The 20,063-nt window shown below is 35.7% G+C and overlaps 1 protein-coding gene and 1 non-coding gene across 2 annotated transcripts in view; both read right to left on the bottom strand.

Annotated features, from left to right (window-relative positions):
- Positions 1-1,788: 1,788 nt before the first annotated feature.
- The window catches only part of kpna4 (karyopherin alpha 4 (importin alpha 3)), a 29,005-nt gene continuing 10,730 nt past the window's right edge, over positions 1,789-20,063 (bottom strand). Inside the window, exons 3-17 of the mRNA XM_039756617.1 lie at positions 18,296-18,385; positions 18,126-18,155; positions 17,985-18,037; positions 17,633-17,728; positions 15,356-15,441; positions 15,048-15,134; positions 14,659-14,828; positions 10,962-11,006; positions 10,610-10,741; positions 9,044-9,172; positions 8,400-8,504; positions 6,102-6,173; positions 5,743-5,905; positions 5,066-5,160; positions 1,789-2,500 (exon numbers count right to left, since the gene is read on the bottom strand). Coding sequence (XP_039612551.1) covers positions 2,405-2,500; positions 5,066-5,160; positions 5,743-5,905; positions 6,102-6,173; positions 8,400-8,504; positions 9,044-9,172; positions 10,610-10,741; positions 10,962-11,006; positions 14,659-14,828; positions 15,048-15,134; positions 15,356-15,441; positions 17,633-17,728; positions 17,985-18,037; positions 18,126-18,155; positions 18,296-18,385 — 1,449 coding nt within the window. The 3' untranslated portion in view covers positions 1,789-2,404. The remainder of the gene's footprint in view (positions 2,501-5,065; positions 5,161-5,742; positions 5,906-6,101; positions 6,174-8,399; positions 8,505-9,043; positions 9,173-10,609; positions 10,742-10,961; positions 11,007-14,658; positions 14,829-15,047; positions 15,135-15,355; positions 15,442-17,632; positions 17,729-17,984; positions 18,038-18,125; positions 18,156-18,295; positions 18,386-20,063) is intronic.
- LOC120520237 lies at positions 8,599-8,793 on the bottom strand. Its single transcript, XR_005631797.1, has one exon.

Genomic DNA, 20,063 nt, shown 5'->3' on the forward strand with positions numbered 1-20,063 from the left:
TATATGTGAATGTCGGCAGTCTGCATCTTGTTGCTTGGAATCGCGAAAAAAACAATCAGATGTCACGAAAAATATATTATTAAGAGTTCGCTTGTTTAAATGTACAAAATGCCCTGAAGGTTCTAGCAACGTCCAAGGAAGTCAGCCAAATGAAAACTAATTGTATTCATCATTACTGAGTGCCTGCTCTAAGATGTTTAGCACCTTTCCAGAATATCGGATACTAGGTCCCAGTAGCTGTTATGAATCTTTCGATGTCAATGGAAGGCGCATTTCGTGCCATTTTCAAAAGGTTTCCAAAACTGTGATTCAATAGGAAACACGGCGAAATTCGAAATGGCCTGCACATCACGTTACTTTGGCTGTCAAACTGGCTCTGTCTTAAAGTATAGAGCTGTGTGTGCCGTGCAATGGGCTCTCCAGTGAGTGGCCTCTCACACCGCGTGCTGCCAGTTAAGGACCTCATTTAATCTGGGGACAGATACAGAAATGGAAGCAAATCTCTCTGTGAAGAAAGCGAAGGCATGCAAGTATCACCTAAAATATTTTTTAAAAAAACAAAATCAAAAAGAAAAAAGACTACTCGCCACATGTGGGTTTCAACGTTTATTTTTTGTCCTCCAAAAATGTTTCCTTTTAATCTAAAAATGACAGTTTAAACGTACTATTTGTAGATCTTTCCCTCTTTTGAAACCACACTTTGCTGACAAAAGATGCCGAGGAAAAAAAGAACCTAACTCAACAAAATGCGACCACAAAAAATAGTCCTTTCTACAGTGTTATGAAATTAAGTAACACAAAAATATGTCTAGATCACAAAAGCTACTGGTGGCTAGCCTTGAACTTAAAATTGAGCAAGCCTGTGCATGCATCACTTGTGCTGTAAAGGGAAGGCACAATGTTTTCCTACAATGAGCCACCTTAAAGAGAAGCCCACAATTAATGGTTTTAGTGTATAAACACCTCAAAAACAGGAAAATAAAATTTTAAATAGTAAAGAAAAAAAATCTCCCCTAAAGTGACTCAAGATAGATTGTTCGTGGCTGTCTATTTCTAAACAAATGGTTAAAAAAGGTATATGCGTATGGTTAAAGGTGCTGCAACAAATATTTATACATCTACAATACACCTTTCAATCAGTCCATCGTTAGCAGTACATGTGCAAATTTTATAGAAATGACCCTAACTTCTGAAGGAAAAAAAAAAAAATTAAAAAGATTAACAGTTATTAACACAGCACTGTTGTAAAAATACCCAGCCTAACAAAATGTCTAAAATAAAACTATGCTGCCATTTAGTACATGCAGAGAAATGCGATTCACCATATTACAAGTTAATGGTTATCTTATCACATGATTGTGATACAAGTACAAAGCATTTGGTTATGGCAACTGTGTACTGCACTGCAAAGCAGTTCAATGGGGTTCACGGTAAACAACTATTTATTATTCATGCAGGAAGGTAAAATTAGACAATTTGTAACAGTTTTCCTTTTTAATAGATATGGAAAATTATTCACAGCATCAAATCAACACCTGGTGTAAACACACAGGGGTGCCGTCCATTTTTCCTTAATGTTTTTATCCAAGCATTTAAAATAAAAAGGTGTAAAAATTTTCAAAAATAAAATTTCTAAAAAAGGGGGGAAGCAAAAAAAAAAAAAAAAAAAAAAAACTGTATGCAAGTAAACAAAAAGCTACTAAATGTATATGATACAATGCACTGCTGCTCACCCAGTCAATTACATTGTCCAGTGTAAAGTAATACTAACACAACGTTATTTTGGTGTTTTTTTTTTTGGGTTTATTAAATCAGCCCGTTAGAGGCAAATCAAGTTTTGCATGCGTTCACATACATCACACCCATACTCTCGTACACACGCTACACTCCTGGACACGGGAGGAGGTTTCATGAATGGAGAGCCCTGGATTTGAGATGAACCTGGCTCCACCATATTGAGTCCAGACATTCATACATGGGTCCATTCACACAGCGTTTTATAACCAGGCCTTGGTTCTGAGACTCTAGACTGACAAGCTGACCAATTTCCTGCTTCTGCTGGCTACATGTCCATAAGCTCCGATATGGTATCATTTTCACCCAATTGTTTGAATTTGTATCGTGGTTTTCCAATCCTTCTTTGCCGTTGATCTTCAAAAACTTGCAGTTTCTTGAAAACATCCTCAAAGCATTCAAGTGTAGATTTTGCAACATTTTGCCACTCATTCTCATTCGCACCCACTCGCCATCACTTCATTTGGGTTTCTCTCTGACTCCAAACGAAATCCACACATTTTCTCTCCGATTTAATGCAGCAGTGGATCCCATGAGCCAAGCACAATGGATCTAATTTCAAATTACAGAGCTGCATCACGTAATTAACTCCAGGTAGGGTTTTTCTTTTTTAAAACTGAAATCCTTCGGTTGGCACATTAGCTGATGAATTGAAACCAAATGTTCCACCTTGAATTGCCTCTGGTACCAGGCTAGGATCTTCAATCTATCAAGACAAAAAAAAAAAAAAACAAAACAAAAAAAAACAAAAGTTAATTATGACGTAAATTAAAGATACCCAAAAGATAAATGCAGCATTGACCATAGTAAATGTGGAATCTGTCTAATGCTTATAAATATACAAGATTGTTTAATCCAGTTGCTTAAAAATCATACCAGAAAACAAAAACACAGTATTGGTAGTTTGCCATTTTTTCTCCAACGAACTGAGCAGATAACTACACAGCCCAACTACTTTTGGCTTTAGAAAAACACTAAGGCTTTAGGTGGTTTTGCTTTCTTATAGTCATCTTCACAGTGTATAAAATACTAACGTTTCTAGCACCACCAGTAGCTATGAGTTAGGACTGATGACAGTTTTTTTTTTGAGCTGGTACTCTGGCACAAACTCACAACTACAATGCAGTAGTACAAACTGTTTATCATTGGGACCCTCTGCAAGTTGTGTGTAAGAAAATGTCTGCTTGCCCTGGTTAGAGAGCACGTACAGTGCTGCAACTACTACTTGTCCTTCAAGTTATTAGTTTCTTTTACATATTTAAGATCCAGTGGGACCACCCCAGGTGATTTACTATCTATTTCTTAACAAATCGGGGCAACCAGGTACTTTTCTGGGTTGACAGAAATCTAACATGTTAGCTCTGGGTAATAAGGAAAAGATCCTGAAAAAGGTGATGGTTGTAAATCAAGTTGTCTCATGAAAAATGGTACAGTCAGTAGCAAAATTTCTAGGTTTCATCAAAAGCGATTGCTTAAAAAAAAAAAAATCTCTTTTGCTGAAGAGTGAACTAGAAAAAAGAAAAAAGGCGCACTTTAGCCCATTGTTACTATAGTTCTCCATTTATACCACTGTTTTATGACAATGCAGGAATAGGTACAAATACATGAATGCCTGCCCAAAACACTTTTGCTAAAAATAGTGAAGTGTCTTAGTTATATGGTACTGTGCAAGTCTTAGGTCAAGCAATGAAAATTTGTAAATGTGGTTATTTTGGCAGTGTTTATTTGCTCATGAACACTAGAACATCAGTGTTTCACACAATAATCAAAACAATAATTAAAAGGTAACAAGAATGTCCTGTGTTTTTTTAAACCAAATCAGCATTTTGTATGTCCTGTCTTATAATGCAAAACTGGTACACTGCTGATTTCTTTTACAAGTCCTGTGGCAAGTTTTTCAAGCTTCTTACAGGATTAACCTGGACTTTCCTTTACTCTGGCTGCTTTGTTTCCCCCTTTTCCTTGTCCAAAGTGATCTTGCACAACTGGAATTATGTTGAAGTAGTTTTGAGATTGCCTTTCTAATACTGTAGTGCTCCACCTTTAGTCTAAATTGGTCATAATTGCGCCTGCACTGTGTTTGGGGTCATCATCATGCTGAATGATTTTCCTAATGGTACAGCAACATTAATCAAAATCTGTTTACAATACATGTTTCAAACCAGACCATAATTAGACTATTTGCAAGATGCTTTGGATAAAATTCAACTAAATGAATAAATGTTTCTCTGCAATCATTCCATTGCTTTAAGCTTCTTGCTAATTGCTTCTCCTAACCTACTGGTGTTATGAACACTAATTTTGTATTTGCACTCATTCTCCTATCAAGTTTCCATCTACTGGTTGTTACTCCATGTATTACGTTCTTCTGTATATCATCGCTTCTACTCATTACCTTTCTACAAGAATGACTTTTTAGTGGCTGCAACACGGGTTACAAAACCCTTTGTTCTGACTTGTGTCAGATGACTCTGCCAGATATTCTTCTGTCACACGGCATTGTCCGTCTTGTCCAATGTTTTCACTCCTCTTTATGAAAGCTTGAACACCACGTCTTGAAAATCTAGATATGCTACAGCTTACTGATACAAAACTAGGAATACTCACATTTTCACAGAAAACACATTTGCAAACCTCTCCTTTAGGAACCCTAGTACTTATGGTTATCATTCACTTGTTTGTTAAATAGCATCACTAGTACAACTGGTTTAAATAATCACCACCTCATTGACTTGAATCTGATGTGTGAAACATTGGTAGAATTTACCAAACACATGGAATGGCTCAGAAGCCTCAAGACGCGGTCTGGGAATCAAGCTTGCATCAATTAAGTCACCTCGCAAAATAGCAATACGCTTCTAGGAAACGCAAGGAATTGTTGTTACTTTTTATTGTTTCAGTGTTTGCTGCGTTTATTCTAATGTCATATGATGTTTTTACATTCAAACATTTACTGTTCACAAAATTATGAAAATTTTCTTGGGTGGTATAAAACCTCTGCACAGTGCAGTAGATGTAGTTGTATAACAAAAATAAAGCATGTTTGTCTTCTAAAGTACAAAATATATCTATATTCAAATAAGACAGGCAAATAAATACATAACATATTCATAAACAACTAAATATAACAGAATTGAACTAAGGATGCATCTGATTTAGGTGTGTAAGTTTTCTTGAGCACATTTTCTCTTGTATAGAACCTATTAAGTAATACAAAAGATGTAAAGTACATCACGGCAGGATAAACTATTCTGTGCCCAATTACACTTACGTCATCAGAAGAGAAGAACTGATCAATAATTTCATAGGCCAGTTTATAGATGTCCTCATTTTCATGATTTTGTAAATGCTCTATTTTCTCCAAACCTAAGAAGTACAAATGTTCAGTTAACTAAGCAGGTTATTACCCAATTGTTTTCAAGAGGAAAAAATGGTCATACAAACTAAACCAGAGGCATAAAATACTTCACAATTTTTTGAACAATTATTGAAGAGTAAAGCTATATTTACAGAGGTATAAAATGACCATGTTAATAGAATACAAGGATTTCAGAACATTCCCGACTTCATAGAAATTGAAGGTGTAACAAAATAAGGTTTGTGCTTCGATTTTGGCATCTTCTTGGTTCTAAAGGAGCTGTCTTAACTTTACCATTTACTTTTCTATCTTTTGTATTGCTTAGAAGCAATGTCACTATTAAAAAACAAAACAAAATGTACATTTGTTTCTCTAACATAACAGTACAAAGGTATGCCACACTCCGTTTATATTTGCTTCTAAAGAACGAATTACACATAATTGGTTGGCCCGATGTAGCAGTTAAAGGACTGAATCTTAGATGTCTCAGTAGCCATCAAAACCGGTGGACAGCTTTTTAAGATTCACAGTCAGCTAATGGGAATCATTCAGTTATAAATACGTGTTTAAATCTGAAATTCAATACAAACCTCCACACTCTTCAATCAGGTTAGCAATTGTTTCTGCTTCATCATCTGCCATTTTTAGGATGTTACTGAGTCCATCCAATACAACCTGCACAACTTGTGCATCTTTGACTGTAAGAAGGTTGCAAAATGGAGGAATAACGCTTTGCTGGATAAGGTACGCTACCTACCAATGTTAAGGAACAAAATATTAATGTTTATTTCAAATTAGGTTGCAAACAAGCAGTTAAGAATAGTATAATAAAATGCCATTATCTATTTCATACAAGATACCAAAATAAAATATTTTAACATTAAAGTGTAACTTAAAGATTCAATGCTTCTTTAATTTAAATATTACAGAAAAACCTCAATTTTCTCACCTGATCCTTCCTTCCACTAATGGTCAAGTTACTTATTGCCCATGCAGCTTCTTTCTGTGTACCAAAATCACCCTAAGAACAGAAACAGCATATGGATTAGATGTATATAATTGGTTTCTTGTCACTTAAAATGTTAAATACCTCTGCATGCTGAATTCAGCAATCTATTCAGGATTTCTCTACTATACACAATTTGAGTAATAGATATGCTAGTTTTCAGTAATCTTATATATAAATGTCTACACACAGAAGTGTGTGTGTCTGCATGTGTATGTCTGTCCGACCTGGAAGTGTGAGGCTACACCAATGAAGCTCCAAGAGTCAGAGACAAACTCGCTTACCCTCTGATAGACAATGGGAGGCGATCACGTCCATAAAACAAAACTGCAGACTCTGCATTTCCATTTTTTTTCTGACACTTTCAATAGTTTCTAGGAGCCTTGGCTTTTTACATTACAGGCTTACACAGCTCGTAGTTAATAGCAACAAATTGAAAGTATGTTTAAGGGAGCATGAATGAAGAGACCTGGCATGCCAGATTCAGAAATTAAAATGTTGAATTACTTAACGAGTCAAAGACAAATTTACATCCAATTATTTTCATTTAGTAACAAAAAAAAAAAAACAATTATACTGCTCACGATCTACTAAAAATTAGGTCATACACTAGGTTTTCAGACTAAAAGGAACACTTCGATAACAATGTAACCATTAAGGAGATTTTATTTCTAAAGTGAATGATCTAGTATACTTTTGTGATCCAACATGCCAGATTAAGGGTCTAGAACAGCAGAAAAATTCATTTTTTCATTGAATTCTCAAACTGTAATGTACCATAACACAAATAAACCATATCATTCACAAACAAATTAAACAGTGAAATGAAAAACTAAACCAATTTTGACTAGTATTAAGAATGGAAAGTATTTTGGTTATTAATGAGGGTCTGAAGGAAATTGTGCATTTCTGGTAGTGTTTATCTCTACAGTCCCATTTGCAAAAGAAAGGAGAATATTGCCACTAAATAAATTATGTAAATACTCCTTTTCTTAACACGAGTCCCATTAGAATCACATATGCCACCTCTGAAAATGTGATGGATCAGACTACAGGAACATTAATCAACGGACCTGTAAGACTGCTGGATGCACAGTCTGCCAAGGTGAGCTACTTTTAGGCTATAATCAAGTGCCATTTCACACTGAACATCATGTGGGTGTTTGTCAATATGCAAAGCAACCATTTACCAATAAACTAATGTGACTTGAAACTTGTAAAGTAACAAGTTGACCAACAAAAACTAATCTCGTTCCTATATGGATTACCATAAGCAAAGTTCTACTGAAGAATGGAAAGAAAATGGTCTGGTAACCTTTGCCTCCAAAACAAAAACAGACACATTTGAAATTCAGAGTAAAAAAATAAACACACTAAGACTATTTTACATTGCAAACACTGAAGTCTATGGAAACACTTTAAAAACACAGTGCTAAAATAGTCTGAATTAAATTTAAAAGGAAACAAAAAAACTTGAGTGTGCAAATACAAACACACTGCTGCAGTGTTTATATTTAAAATTAAACCTAAAACTTCTTTGGTACAAAACTGATTTCATGCATCTCTATGTTAAGCAAATTACTTCCTAATATTCAGACTTGAAGTTTACTTACCTCGGCAGCAAATATTCATGTTTTGGGTGACTCTTCCTATGAAGTCAGTAGACATATTGGAAGAGAATGGGGGTTCATGAGGCCACAGGAAGGGGTGTGTGGCACTCCAAATATATATGCCAAAGGTCCAAGTCTTTAGAGTCCTGGTGCTTCCTGTCTTGCTATATGGTTGCGAGACATGGGCACTATCCAGTGACCCGAGACCAAGACTGGACTCCTTCAGTACTGTGTCTCTTCAGAGAATCCCTGGATCCCACTGTTTTAACTTTGTTTTAAACGAGCAGCAGCTCGTAAGAGTCTTAAATGAGGTACATTACTTGCATTGGAAGGGAGCGTCAGTTACGGCACTACAGCCCGAGGGTGATCCAGCTCGCAGGATCCTCATTGTTGAGGACCAAGCGTTTGGGAAAAGGCCAAAGGCACAACCACGTTACACCTAGCTACGACAGACAGATGGTCATTTCTGGAAGGTGGAACTGGACCACGTCTGCATGAGAGGGTTGCCAACCAGGATCTTTAGCTAATTCGTCGTGTGATGGATGCAAAAATGAGCTGTACCAGTGTATGCTCCCCAACCTGACCTGACTCAGATTTATATTTATGAGAAATTTAAAAAGTATTTTCCTACCTTATCTAAAAGATGTATGATCATTGGAACAAGATTAGCATCAATCACAGCCTGTACTTGCTGTTGATTCCCCGCTGTGATGTTAGAAAGGAACCATACTGCCTCCTGCAAGAACATTTAAACAGACAGTCCAGTAAGTAAATACTCCTTTGCTTTACCAGAGTCTCAATAGAATCACGTCACCTTTGAATGTGAAGGATCAGACTACAGGAACATTAAATCAATGGACCTGTAAGAGACTGCTGGATGCACAATCTGCCAAGGTGAGCTACATTAAGGCTATAATCATCAGCCATTTCACACAAATTAAAAAAAAGCCAACAAAAGTTTTAAAGTGAACGGCTTCAGATGCACTCCATTATCAGCAAAGACAAATTCTCTGTGCCCCCTTTTCTGGCAGATAGTAATCATACGTTTTCAACTTCATTCAAACCTAACCTTTACAACCTTTTCCCATATTAATTCCCCATAAAGCCCAACATGGATTTGCTAATAAGCATTTATCAATAAAAATCTACTTTCTACTGACACAATCATCACACAAGCATCACAGTTCTCTTATTTCATCAGCTCCAACACAACACAAAAAAAACCCCACTAAAATCAACCCTACGAATAATCCCCATCAAAGGCTTTCTGCTAACCTTGTTAATCTTTTCTTTTGGGTGTGTCAACAAGGCTGGAAAGTGGGAAAGAGCGTCACAGTTAAGCACCACTTGTGTCTGCTCATCTGTACCAGTCACAATATTGCCCACGGCTCTTAGTGCAGCTGTCTGAAATATATACAGAAACAAGAGTCTCTTAATTGAATATATTACAATTATAAATACAATTTTTAAAACTGTAGTTTAATGTACTATTCTGATTTATGCATAGCAGCATTTTTTATTTATTTATTTTCATATCCTGCTTCCTTTTAACTCAAATGTAACTTTTCTTTCTTTCAACATTTCTATTCAAGTATAACCAGCAGGAACCCTGCTAAAATAAACACATAGTACTTGTAATCAGTTTGTATATATGCATATAAATCTAGAAAACCAGCATTCCATTCTTTGAAGGAGAATTTACTTCAGGGAAACTTGTAGAGTATGAGGATCCCTGTGCAGGTGCAAATATGGAGAGAAAGAGAAAAAGCACACATTGAAGAAGAGGAGGACGGGGGACAAAAAAAAAAAAAAGCCAAGGGGCAATGCTGACAGATTAGCAGGATTAAACTGACCAGTAGCATGATAAGGATTTCTTTAAAACAAACTAAGAAAACAGGATTGAAACTGATGTCTAGCAGTTGTGACATAACTTTATTTATGGAAGGGAAGAAAAAAAAAAACCGTTAGCTGAGCAATAAGAAATAAAGTAGCGGTAAAATGAACAAATTCCACATCACTGGGTAGATTAAGTGAGGATGGACACTGTGCTATGGAAATAAAAGAAAAATACATAAAATAAATTCAAAGGGCATTATAAAGTATGTATGGTATCTTACAAAACAGAGTACACCACTCACATTTTTGTAAATATTTTATTATATCTTTTCATGGGGCAGCACTGAAGATGACACTTCAATACAATGTAAAGCAGCCAGTGTACAGCTTGTATAACGGTGTAAATTTGCTGTCCCCTCAAAATAACTCACACAACCATTAATGTCTAAACCGCTGGCAACAAAAGTGATTATACCCCTAAGTGAAAAAATGTCCAAATTGTGCCCAAAGTGTCAATATTTTGTGCGGCCGCCATTATTTTCCAGCACATCCGCTTTCTAATACACGCCTGCCCGGGGGTTGGTGAGCGAAGTGAGCAAGGGGCAGAGCACCCTAGTTTTTATATATTTTTCTGTTTACAAATCTCTTGGTACAAGACAGTTGTGTGTGTTTTACTAAATATTAGGGCCTCCTAGAAAAGAATTACATTAACATTTCACCTTTAAATTTACGGGTGTGCTCCTTAAAATGGAGGCTGCATAAGAATTTCAAGTCAATAGCTTTTAATAAAACTAAAATGTTAATGACACAAAATAAAAATGCTATTTTAAAATGATTACAGAAACAGTTTTTTTTACTTTTTAGGCTCAGCTACATTTAAGTAAAGCAGGGTTTCTGCTGCATCTCTTAATCTGATGAGGGCCACACTATAAGTAAACCAAATTAAGACCAATATCTTTCTGTAAGCCTTTAATTTCCTTTCTAAACAAAAAAAAAAAAATTTACCTGTACTTTGACTTCTTGGTGGCTCAAAAGAGGCACCAAATTCTGAACAATTGCTGAATCTATTACCATCTGAATTTGTTCATTGCCAGCATCAGTTAAATAAGAGAGAGCCCAAACAGTGTCCACCAAAATCTATCAAGACAAAAATATACATGACACTTTAATGAAAGCTGAACATTACACATCATTTACCATTACAACCGCATTAATGAAATTACAAACCACCTTCTGCACATTTCAAACACATTAAATTGAGGCAATACAAAATGTGCACTCATTTATTTTTTTTAATACAGCTGTAAGTAAACCTTTTAAAAAGGAATACAATAAGAAAAAAATTGCCTTAACTTACATTTACATCATTATGGTGGATAAGCACACACAGTGCTGGAAGTATCTGTACAAATAATGAAAAATATGTTAATCTCTAATCTTGGAGCGCAAAAATAAAGATATTTAAGTGCCACTCATGTACACTGATGTAACTAGAACCATATTGTTAAGGAAAATTAAACTGAAAGTAAAACATAACTGTACCACTCAAATAAACAAGTTAAGCACATCTGGAAAGATTAAGTAATCTATTAAACAGATTTCAAACACAAACGAGAAGTGGTATTGTAATCAAACAGCACACAAGTTTCCTCTTAAGCAACAATTAACAAGGCTATAGAAGTGGGAGCAAGTTAGTGACTTTACAGACTGTATTACAGAGACTAAAATACAAGTCAGATGCAGAATGCCATATTTTATACAAATCAGATCAAATAACTCTCCCCAACAAAAATATATTGAAAAGAAAAATTTTATATTGATTGCTCAAAGAAACTGTGACAACCTATCCGCACTCATATACTTGTTCAATTTCATAACACAGAATATACAATTTTACAATTGATCAATTTCATAACACAGAATATACAATTTTACAATTGATGCTCAAAGTATATGTTCTTAAAGGATTTAACGTTAGCAGTATATAACATTTTAGCTTGTAAATTCCTGAAGGTTTAGAAAATATCAAAGGAAAAAAACTTAAATGATAAAGTACTTTGTGCATTAGCTACAAATTTAACAGTTATACTTCAACATGCCATTCTCGATCTCACTTGAACCAAAATAGAAGCCTCAGCAAAAACCATTATAAAGAACTACCTGAGGCAGAATGCCCAGTGGGGTCGTGCTGTCTTTTGGCCTAGAACCTGTGCAGATTGCCGATCTTATTTAACTTTCATTTAGAAACTTCAACAATTCAATACATAAGGACTCTACTAGTCTTAATTATATACAGTTAGGTCCATAAATATTTGGACAGACAACTTTTTTCTAATTTTGGTTCTGTACATTACCATAATGAACTATAAATGAAACAATTCAGATGCAGTTGAAGTGCAGACTTTCAGCTTTAATTCAGTGGGTTGAACAAAAAGATTGCATAAAAATGTGAGGCAAGTATTTTAACACAATCCCTTTATTTCAGGGGCTCAAAAGTAACTGGACAAATAACTGGAAATAAAATATTCATTTCAAATATTTGGTTGAAAACCCTTTGCTGGTAATGACAGCCTGAAGTCTTGAACTCGTGGATATCACCAGATGCTGGGTTTCCTCCTTTTTAATGCTCTGCCAGGCCTTTACTGCTGTGGCTTTCATTTGCGGTTTGTTTGTGGGCCTTTCTGTCTGAAGTTTAGTCTTCAACAAGTGAAATGCATGCACAGTTTGGCTAAGATTAGGTGACTGACTTGGCCATTAAAGAATTTTCCCCTTCTTTGCTTTAATAAACTCTCGAGTTACTTTGGCTGCATGTTTTGGGTCATTGTCCATTTAAATCATGAAACGCCACCCAATTAATTTGACTGCAGTTAGCTGAATCTGAGCAGACAGTATGTCTCTGAACACCTCAGAATTCATTCGGCTGCTTCTGTCCTGTGTCACATCATCAATAAACACTACTGTCCCAGTGCCACTGGCAGCCATGCACACCCAAGCCATCACACTGCCTCCACTGGGTTTTACAGATGATGTGGTATGCTTTGGATAATGAGCTGTTCCACGCCTTCTCCATACTTTTTTTTGCCATCATTCTGGTTGAGGTTGATCTTGGTTTCATCTGTCCAAAGAATGTTTTTCCAGAACTGTGCTGGCTTTTTTTAGATGTTCTTTAGCAAAGTCCAATCTAGCCTTTCTATTCTTGAGGCTTATGAGTGGCTTGCACCTTGCAGTGCACCCACGGTATTTACTTTCATGCAGTCTTCTCTTTATGATAGACTTGGGTATCGATACGCCTACCCCCTGGAGAGTGTTGTTCACTTGGTTGGCTGTTGTGAAGGAGTTTCTCTTCACCATGGAAATGATTCTGCGATCATCCACCACTGTTGTCTTCCGTTGACATCCAGGTCTTTTTACGTTGCCGAGTTCACCAGTGCTTGCTTTCTTTCTCAGGATGTACCAAACTGTAGATTTTGCCACTCGTAATATTGTAGCAATTTCTCAGATGGATTTTTTCTGTTTTCGGAGCTTAAGGATGGCTTGACCGCATGTTGTCTGTTCATGGGAAAATCTTCCACATGCAACCACCACACCTCATATCAACTCCAGACCTTTTATCTGCTTAATTGATAATGACATAACGGACTTGGCCTCACCTGCCCATGAAATAGCCTTTGAGTCAATTGTCCAATTACTTTTGAGTCCCCGAAATGAAGGAATTGTGTTAAAAAAATGCTTTAGTTGTCTTTCATTTTTATGCAATCATTTTGTTCAACCCACTGAATTAAGCTGAAAGTATGCACTTCAACTGCATACGAGTTGTTTCATTTAAAATTCTGGTAATGTACAGAACCAAAATTAGAAAAGTTGTCTCTGTCCAAATATTTATGGACCTAACTGTATAGTATCTGTACTAAGTGTGCATTATTTATATTTTGTATACTGTTTATTTATTATATTTCTTATCTAAATTAGTTTTTCTTTGCATGTAACTAAATGTTGTGAAAATGGGCTATGGAGATAAAGGTTGTACAGGAATATAATACACAGAAAGGACAGACTCCACAAGGACAACACCCGGGTGTGCAATTTGAATTTTTTTATGCAATCCATAAATGTAAGAACTTCCACCAACTTTAAATGTGGTCACTTTGTGTTTTGTCTTCTAATGCACACCAATTAGCTTTTTCTTTCTTTCTTTAAACTCTTGTTATTTTCTGGCACTTTTGAAACTACATCACAGATTTTCTGTGGACTTCAAGATGCAACTTGTTGCTTTGCCCCAATACTTAGTAATTGCTATTTTCCTTATAAAGGATCTGTTGCAAAAGATCCCTACCAAAAGTTTTTGATACTGTGCTCCATTAATTTTTCCATTTCTAGCCAATAGCCATCTCCACATGATGCTGCTACCGCTACTATATTTTTTACTGCAATGACAATAACTCTTGGCTCATGGTTAGTATTGGGTTATACCACAAATGCATATCTGAATAGGGGCCAATAGTTCATTCCCTGCCTCCCCCAATGACAACCCCTTTTCCCCAGAACTCTGCTGATTCACTAGTATACTGTCTGGAAAACGCCAAATGGACGTTAAGATTCTTTTTGAATAACTATCTTTGTCATCCTCCCATATATCCATGTTATGCACAAACTTTAGCGAAAATAAATCAAAGAAGTGTGAAATACAAGGGAAGCTACTAATATCAAATCCGTAATCCTGAAAATTTAATAGTGACAGTGGAATGTCTAGAAAGAAACCAGTGGTGAGTCAATTTATTTTCGTATTCTGGTAAATTTGTTTTCACTTTAAATATTCTAGCAAAGTGATATGAATTCTTGCACAAGCAGTGTATCTGAGTATTGCTGATAGAAAATAATCCATGGGCAAAAATACAAGGCACTGTATGTAAGAACTTATTGTTTTACCAACAAAGAACAAAAAAGTTGTTTTGAATTAACAGTTTAACCCAACCAAGATTCATTTCTGGTATCCAAGTATATAAAATAGAATGGGTAAGAGGAAAAACATGTGTGTATTAAACATATTGGCTTACTTCCTGAATAGTTTCCATTGGTGGGGGTGGATCTTTATGACGGCACAAGTTAACCATTACCCAGGTGACATTTCGAAGAAATGTAATAGGGATTGATGGGTTAATAAAGGAAAGCAGGGGTTTGACCACTCCAAGGCTAATTACATAATCTCGACACTGTGGTCCATCACCTAGTTTCAGAAAAAGCAAAGAACAACAAACAAAATTAAAAGCTGAATGTTAAACAATCACTTTTGAATCAGACTTTTTAGTCATCTGATTGAGGATTGCAATATATAAAATCAGAAAATCAAAGCAAGTTAAATTCATGTTACATAGACAAAATAAAAAAGCATTACAACATAAATGCAATTTGAATTCCAAACAAATCACATTGGGGATGATCTTACCAATGATGTTTCCCAATGCCCAGACTGCTTGTTCACAAACATTTTGATGTGGCGAATGCAATAATCTTAAAAACAGCGGAACTGCATCTATTTAAGAAATAAATATTTGGTCAGTTTTTTAAACCTTATATTTATACAGAAACAAATCTGTGTTGTTCAATTACTACAAAGATGCATATATTTGCTAAGATGTGACATATGTTAAATTGTATAATTGCTTGGAATAACTGACTTCCCGCAATGAAAAACTGCAGGCATTTCAACATTTTTAGGAATTTGCCTTTTCTAAAAATTTAAAATATACATACTTGACTGCACAACTGCTTGTGTCTGTTCAGAGGTCCCAGAGGCAATGTTTGTTAAAGCCCATGCTGCTTCAAACTGTAGTGATGGGCTGTTTTAAAAAAAAAAAAAAAAAAAAACAAAAACAGGGTAATGCATAAAAAGAGTAGCAATTTTCAACACCCATCATCATCTAATGCTCAAGGTGGGGTTGCAGACAGGAATGCAACTTTTTAAAAACATGCTATATAATTGAATAGAGAAAATCTTTTCAGGGTTTCACTACAATTAACATATTTAAATTTTATTTGCAAAACAGATACATTATAAAAAAAAAATAGCAACTCTTAACTTTGATTGGTTAACACAAATACACTTTAAAGGGATTTGCAAAAATTCCTTCTACAGTGTAATATACTGACATAGCACAACAATAGTGAAAAAGTTTATAAAAAGTAATTCACTAAATGGTGGGCACCTTAAGTCTATACAAATCTGAAAAAAACATTTGCCATCTGTCGCAAGCGCCACTTAACTGTGGGAATTAAAACTGTTAACTTGAATACATCATTTTGTTGACTCCCTTCACCATTTGAAAGGTGTCAACTAAGTTTTCAATAAATTACAAATCTATGAAAATGTGACCATTTGTCCGAGTGTCAGAAAGAGTCTACTCTATATAACTTTGTGGACCTGTCAAGATTTGATCATCATTTAAAAGTATATTTACACAAAGGTGATGTAGTTCTGAAAAAAATTAAAATCTGAAATAGTGTTATTTCTCTGGCTCATCAAAATGAGAAAAGATGCAGTGAAAAAGTGCATGGGAATGATTGGTTGTTTTAGTATGCTTGTGGGAAGAGCATTCTTAACACTCCTATTATTGTAATTTTCAAGCTGCTGGCTCCTGTGGCGTACAGCAGGCCGAACCCAAATTTCTCCAATTTAGTGAAAAAGTAGTTCCATTTAATCTTATCAAATGCTTTTTCGGCATCCAACGATATCATCTCCGGGGTGTTTGACTTTGTGGGTGAATAAATTACATTAAACAGGCGGCAAAAATTTGGAGCGAAGTGTCCGACTTTAATAAATCCAGTTTGGTCTTGTGATATTTGGTCGTGTGATATTACCGAAGGGAGGACTTTCTCCATCCTCCCAGCTAGGATTTTGGTGAAAACAATTTAAGTCTGCATGCAATTTGGCTCAGCAGTGACAATGCTATAGATTTGATTGAAGCAGCAACTTAACATAATTTTTGATCATTCTGTTCACTAAGAAAAGAGAGGCAGTTGCTTACTGGATATTTTATCTAGGCGTTTAAAATTTTTTAAATGTTAAAAGACAAGAACCACAGGCAAAGCAGTAGTGCCTGTAAAAACAGTTACACCTTCCACGATTAACACACCATGGAACTCAGTGTTTAAACTTAACTAAATCAACAGTCCATCAAGAAATAATTAAGGTCATATAACTAAATACAACACAGCAGTCCGATTTAAGAGTTGTAGGAAAAAAAGATTGTTTTTCAACTATTGATCATATTGTTGGAATGGCTCCTGAAATTTTTTGCAGCATTTCCTTAAAGATTAAATTAAAACCAAACCCTTCAGTATGTTCTTTAACATGAATTAAACACCTTTAATAAAATAAATTACTTAAACTAGAATTACTCAACTAAAATTGTCCCTGAACCCCAGTTCCAAGAGGCTTTATCAAAGAATTTGTTGATGCGCTAATTGACAGAAGACTAGAAATTAACCGTTTAATGCGTACATTTTACTCTACCGTTGTGTCTTAAATTGGTTTCAGTCTCATACAAACTGGCATAAAATCCTTTGCAAGTTTGGATGACTGCATGTCAAGAGTTCCACAGTACCATACATGGCGTACCTAAAGGACCTATTCAGTGCATGTGCATTCGTTAGACCTCATCATTTTAAAACATAGGTGAACTACCAGAGCTATAGAGTTTTTTTCCTCCCTCTGTCTTCCCAGGCCATCTGACAGTTTTTCTTCAAGTCATTAGATACTTAAAAAATGAAGTACTGAATTTCCGAGTTCGACTATCATTTAAATGTTTGTCTGTATTACGCAAGTTTGTGTGTTTATTTAATTGTGATTTTTTTTTTCTTTAACTTCTTAAAGAAATTTGAACTAAATGGTTTGTCAGAAAATAGAAATGCTAATCAATAGAAATGTACTTTCTTTGTCAGAGCACACCACCTCTAACACACCTTTTCCATAATACAAAAACAGTATTAAAAAATGAAACAGTGAAAATAAACACAAATACAACTACTTACTTGTCATCTCTTTCTAGACAATGAACTAAAATAGGCAAAATGCCCGATTTTATCAAGTCATCAATTGGGGGATTGCGGTCACTAGACAAAAGTTTCCTGTTTACAAAAGTAATGAGAAATTAGCATTAATTAAGTGAATGTATGCATTTAACAGGCAAAACTGCACTTTATTATATTAGTGAACAAATAAACAGTATTAATAGAAAAATAGTCAAAAATTTATATTGAAGATTCCTATCTACAATAAGAAAGCAATTACTCAATTTGTCATTTTAACAAAATACTGCATTCATTTCACTGAGGATTTAAAGTAAAACTATTCGAAAAAGGATGAAAACCTATAGTTTCTCACCTTGCAGCCTGTACAGCACTTAACTGAACACCTTGGTTGTCACTTGTCGCATTCTTTAAAGAATTAAAGAGAGAAAAATAAATGTCAATAAAATATAGCACATTCCATTGGTGTGTTTGTGGTTGAGGGATAGCTACTTACTTGTACTATTGCCTCCAAAGACGTGTTTTGCTTTTAAAAAAAAAAAAAGAAAAAAAAGTTTTACAACAGAGTACTTTTTTTCTAAATACCGATGTACTAATTAGACTCCAAGTTTAGATGATTTGGCGATTTTATTGGTAAAATGAATACGTATTTTCTGAAGGACTTACCACTCTATAATCGCCATCAACATCAGAGTCTTCACAAATATCTTCATGTGGAACATTTCTTCTTTTTAGCAAATGTTCATCTCGTTTATTCTGTAAATCACAACAAGAGAAACTTGAAATTCATCTTGTTCTGGAAAGAGGAACATCTACACCAAATCCTGAATGCAATTTACTGTTGGAAACAGTTTGCATTGTAAAGAGCATCAATCGTCAGTAATGTCAAATTACCAACAGATATTAGATTAATGGGGCAGGTAGTGTATTTATATTTAGGCTAAAAACTTGAAATGAGACAAAACTCTTTCCTTCAATGATATATAAAGAAACAATTTCCAAAGAGTATGATTAATTAATGATAAGAATGTAACATTCATATTAAAATATCTGAATGTGTCTCAACATTTCAGGGCTCTATAAGCAGGTTCTTTATATTAGGTAAATCACTATTGTGTTCATATATTTTTAGGCTTCAATATATTCAATTGTTCATGGTGCAGATTTGCAAAACATGAACATTCTGTGCTCAAAACTGTAGAGAAGTTTCAAATTGATTTTTAATGCAGAGAAGGGGGGGAAAAAAACCTGATACCATATTTCCTTCTCCATTTTAAAATATGCACATACATTTTTAGCAATATTTACTTTTTGGCTCACAGAATACGCATAAAGCAGGAAATGCTTAAGAGATGTTCACTGTTGCTTCAGAGACACAAGTGAAACTTGCTACTTAAAATATACACCTTCACATTTTTGCATATGGATATTTGCCTTTGGGATGGTATATAAATGAGATGTATTATTATTATTACAGGTTATCAAAGAGAAGGCACAGAAGGGAAGGTTAAGCTACCACAAATGCTCATGTCTTAATTGGGGTCACTTATTCACCTCCTCATGCTTTGGGACCAGTTGATAGATGTTTGTTGAATGGAGTAAAGTTTGAATTAAGTGTGTATTATTTTTCCCTTGAGAAACACACTATAAATAAGATTACATTTGGCCATTTTTCTTTAACTCTTTTCCAGTAATTTACATACCAAGAGGGAATATAGCGAATAAGACTTCAACTGGTCACACCCTCATCTCACAACAGATGGGAGTGTGGTGTAGCGGGTCCACGGCTCATGTTCAATGGCCACTTTTTAAATAAATAATCGCTGCACTCATGGCTTAGCGAGGGGGCGTGGTAGCATGGCGGATGCGGTTCCCGAGGAATTTGTGATGCGGGCGAACCTCGCTTAAGTGCACAGGTGAGGAGTTGTCCACATCCGTAATTGTTCCCAGGAGCTGCCGATTGCAACAGTTGATCCAAGTCCCCATGATAAATAGAAGCGCGAGGTGGCTAGCAGGGAAAGATGACGAAAAAAGAAAGAAAAGACGGACGGAGGTTAAGGTGGTAGAAGGCAGAAAGCGGTGAGAGGATAGCCAGTGCGAGCGAGCGAGTGCAGGAAGCTGAACAGTGAGCCTTAGCGGGGTGTTTGGCCGACACCTAGTGCAGTTGGTAGTGGTCGCTCCCACTGAGCATTGTGAGAAACGGGAGTAACCGGAAGAAGGATGGCTCGCAGCAGAAGATAGAGGGAGTCGGGAAGCTTGGGAGGTTGAATTGCCCAGCGTGAGTGTCCTGGCCGCTGGGGGAACCCAAGTCTCGGTCTGGAGGGTGCTGAGCCAAAGCCAGAGATTGGGGAGCCTCCAGATCAGAAGGTGGAGTAAAGGTTAGCTGCAGGCAGGGTGACTCCCCTGGTGCATAGGCTGGACGGGAGAAGCAGGG

This window comes from Polypterus senegalus, chromosome 1 (assembly GCF_016835505.1).
Source record: "Polypterus senegalus isolate Bchr_013 chromosome 1, ASM1683550v1, whole genome shotgun sequence".
NCBI classification, from domain to species: Eukaryota; Metazoa; Chordata; class Cladistia; order Polypteriformes; family Polypteridae; genus Polypterus; species Polypterus senegalus.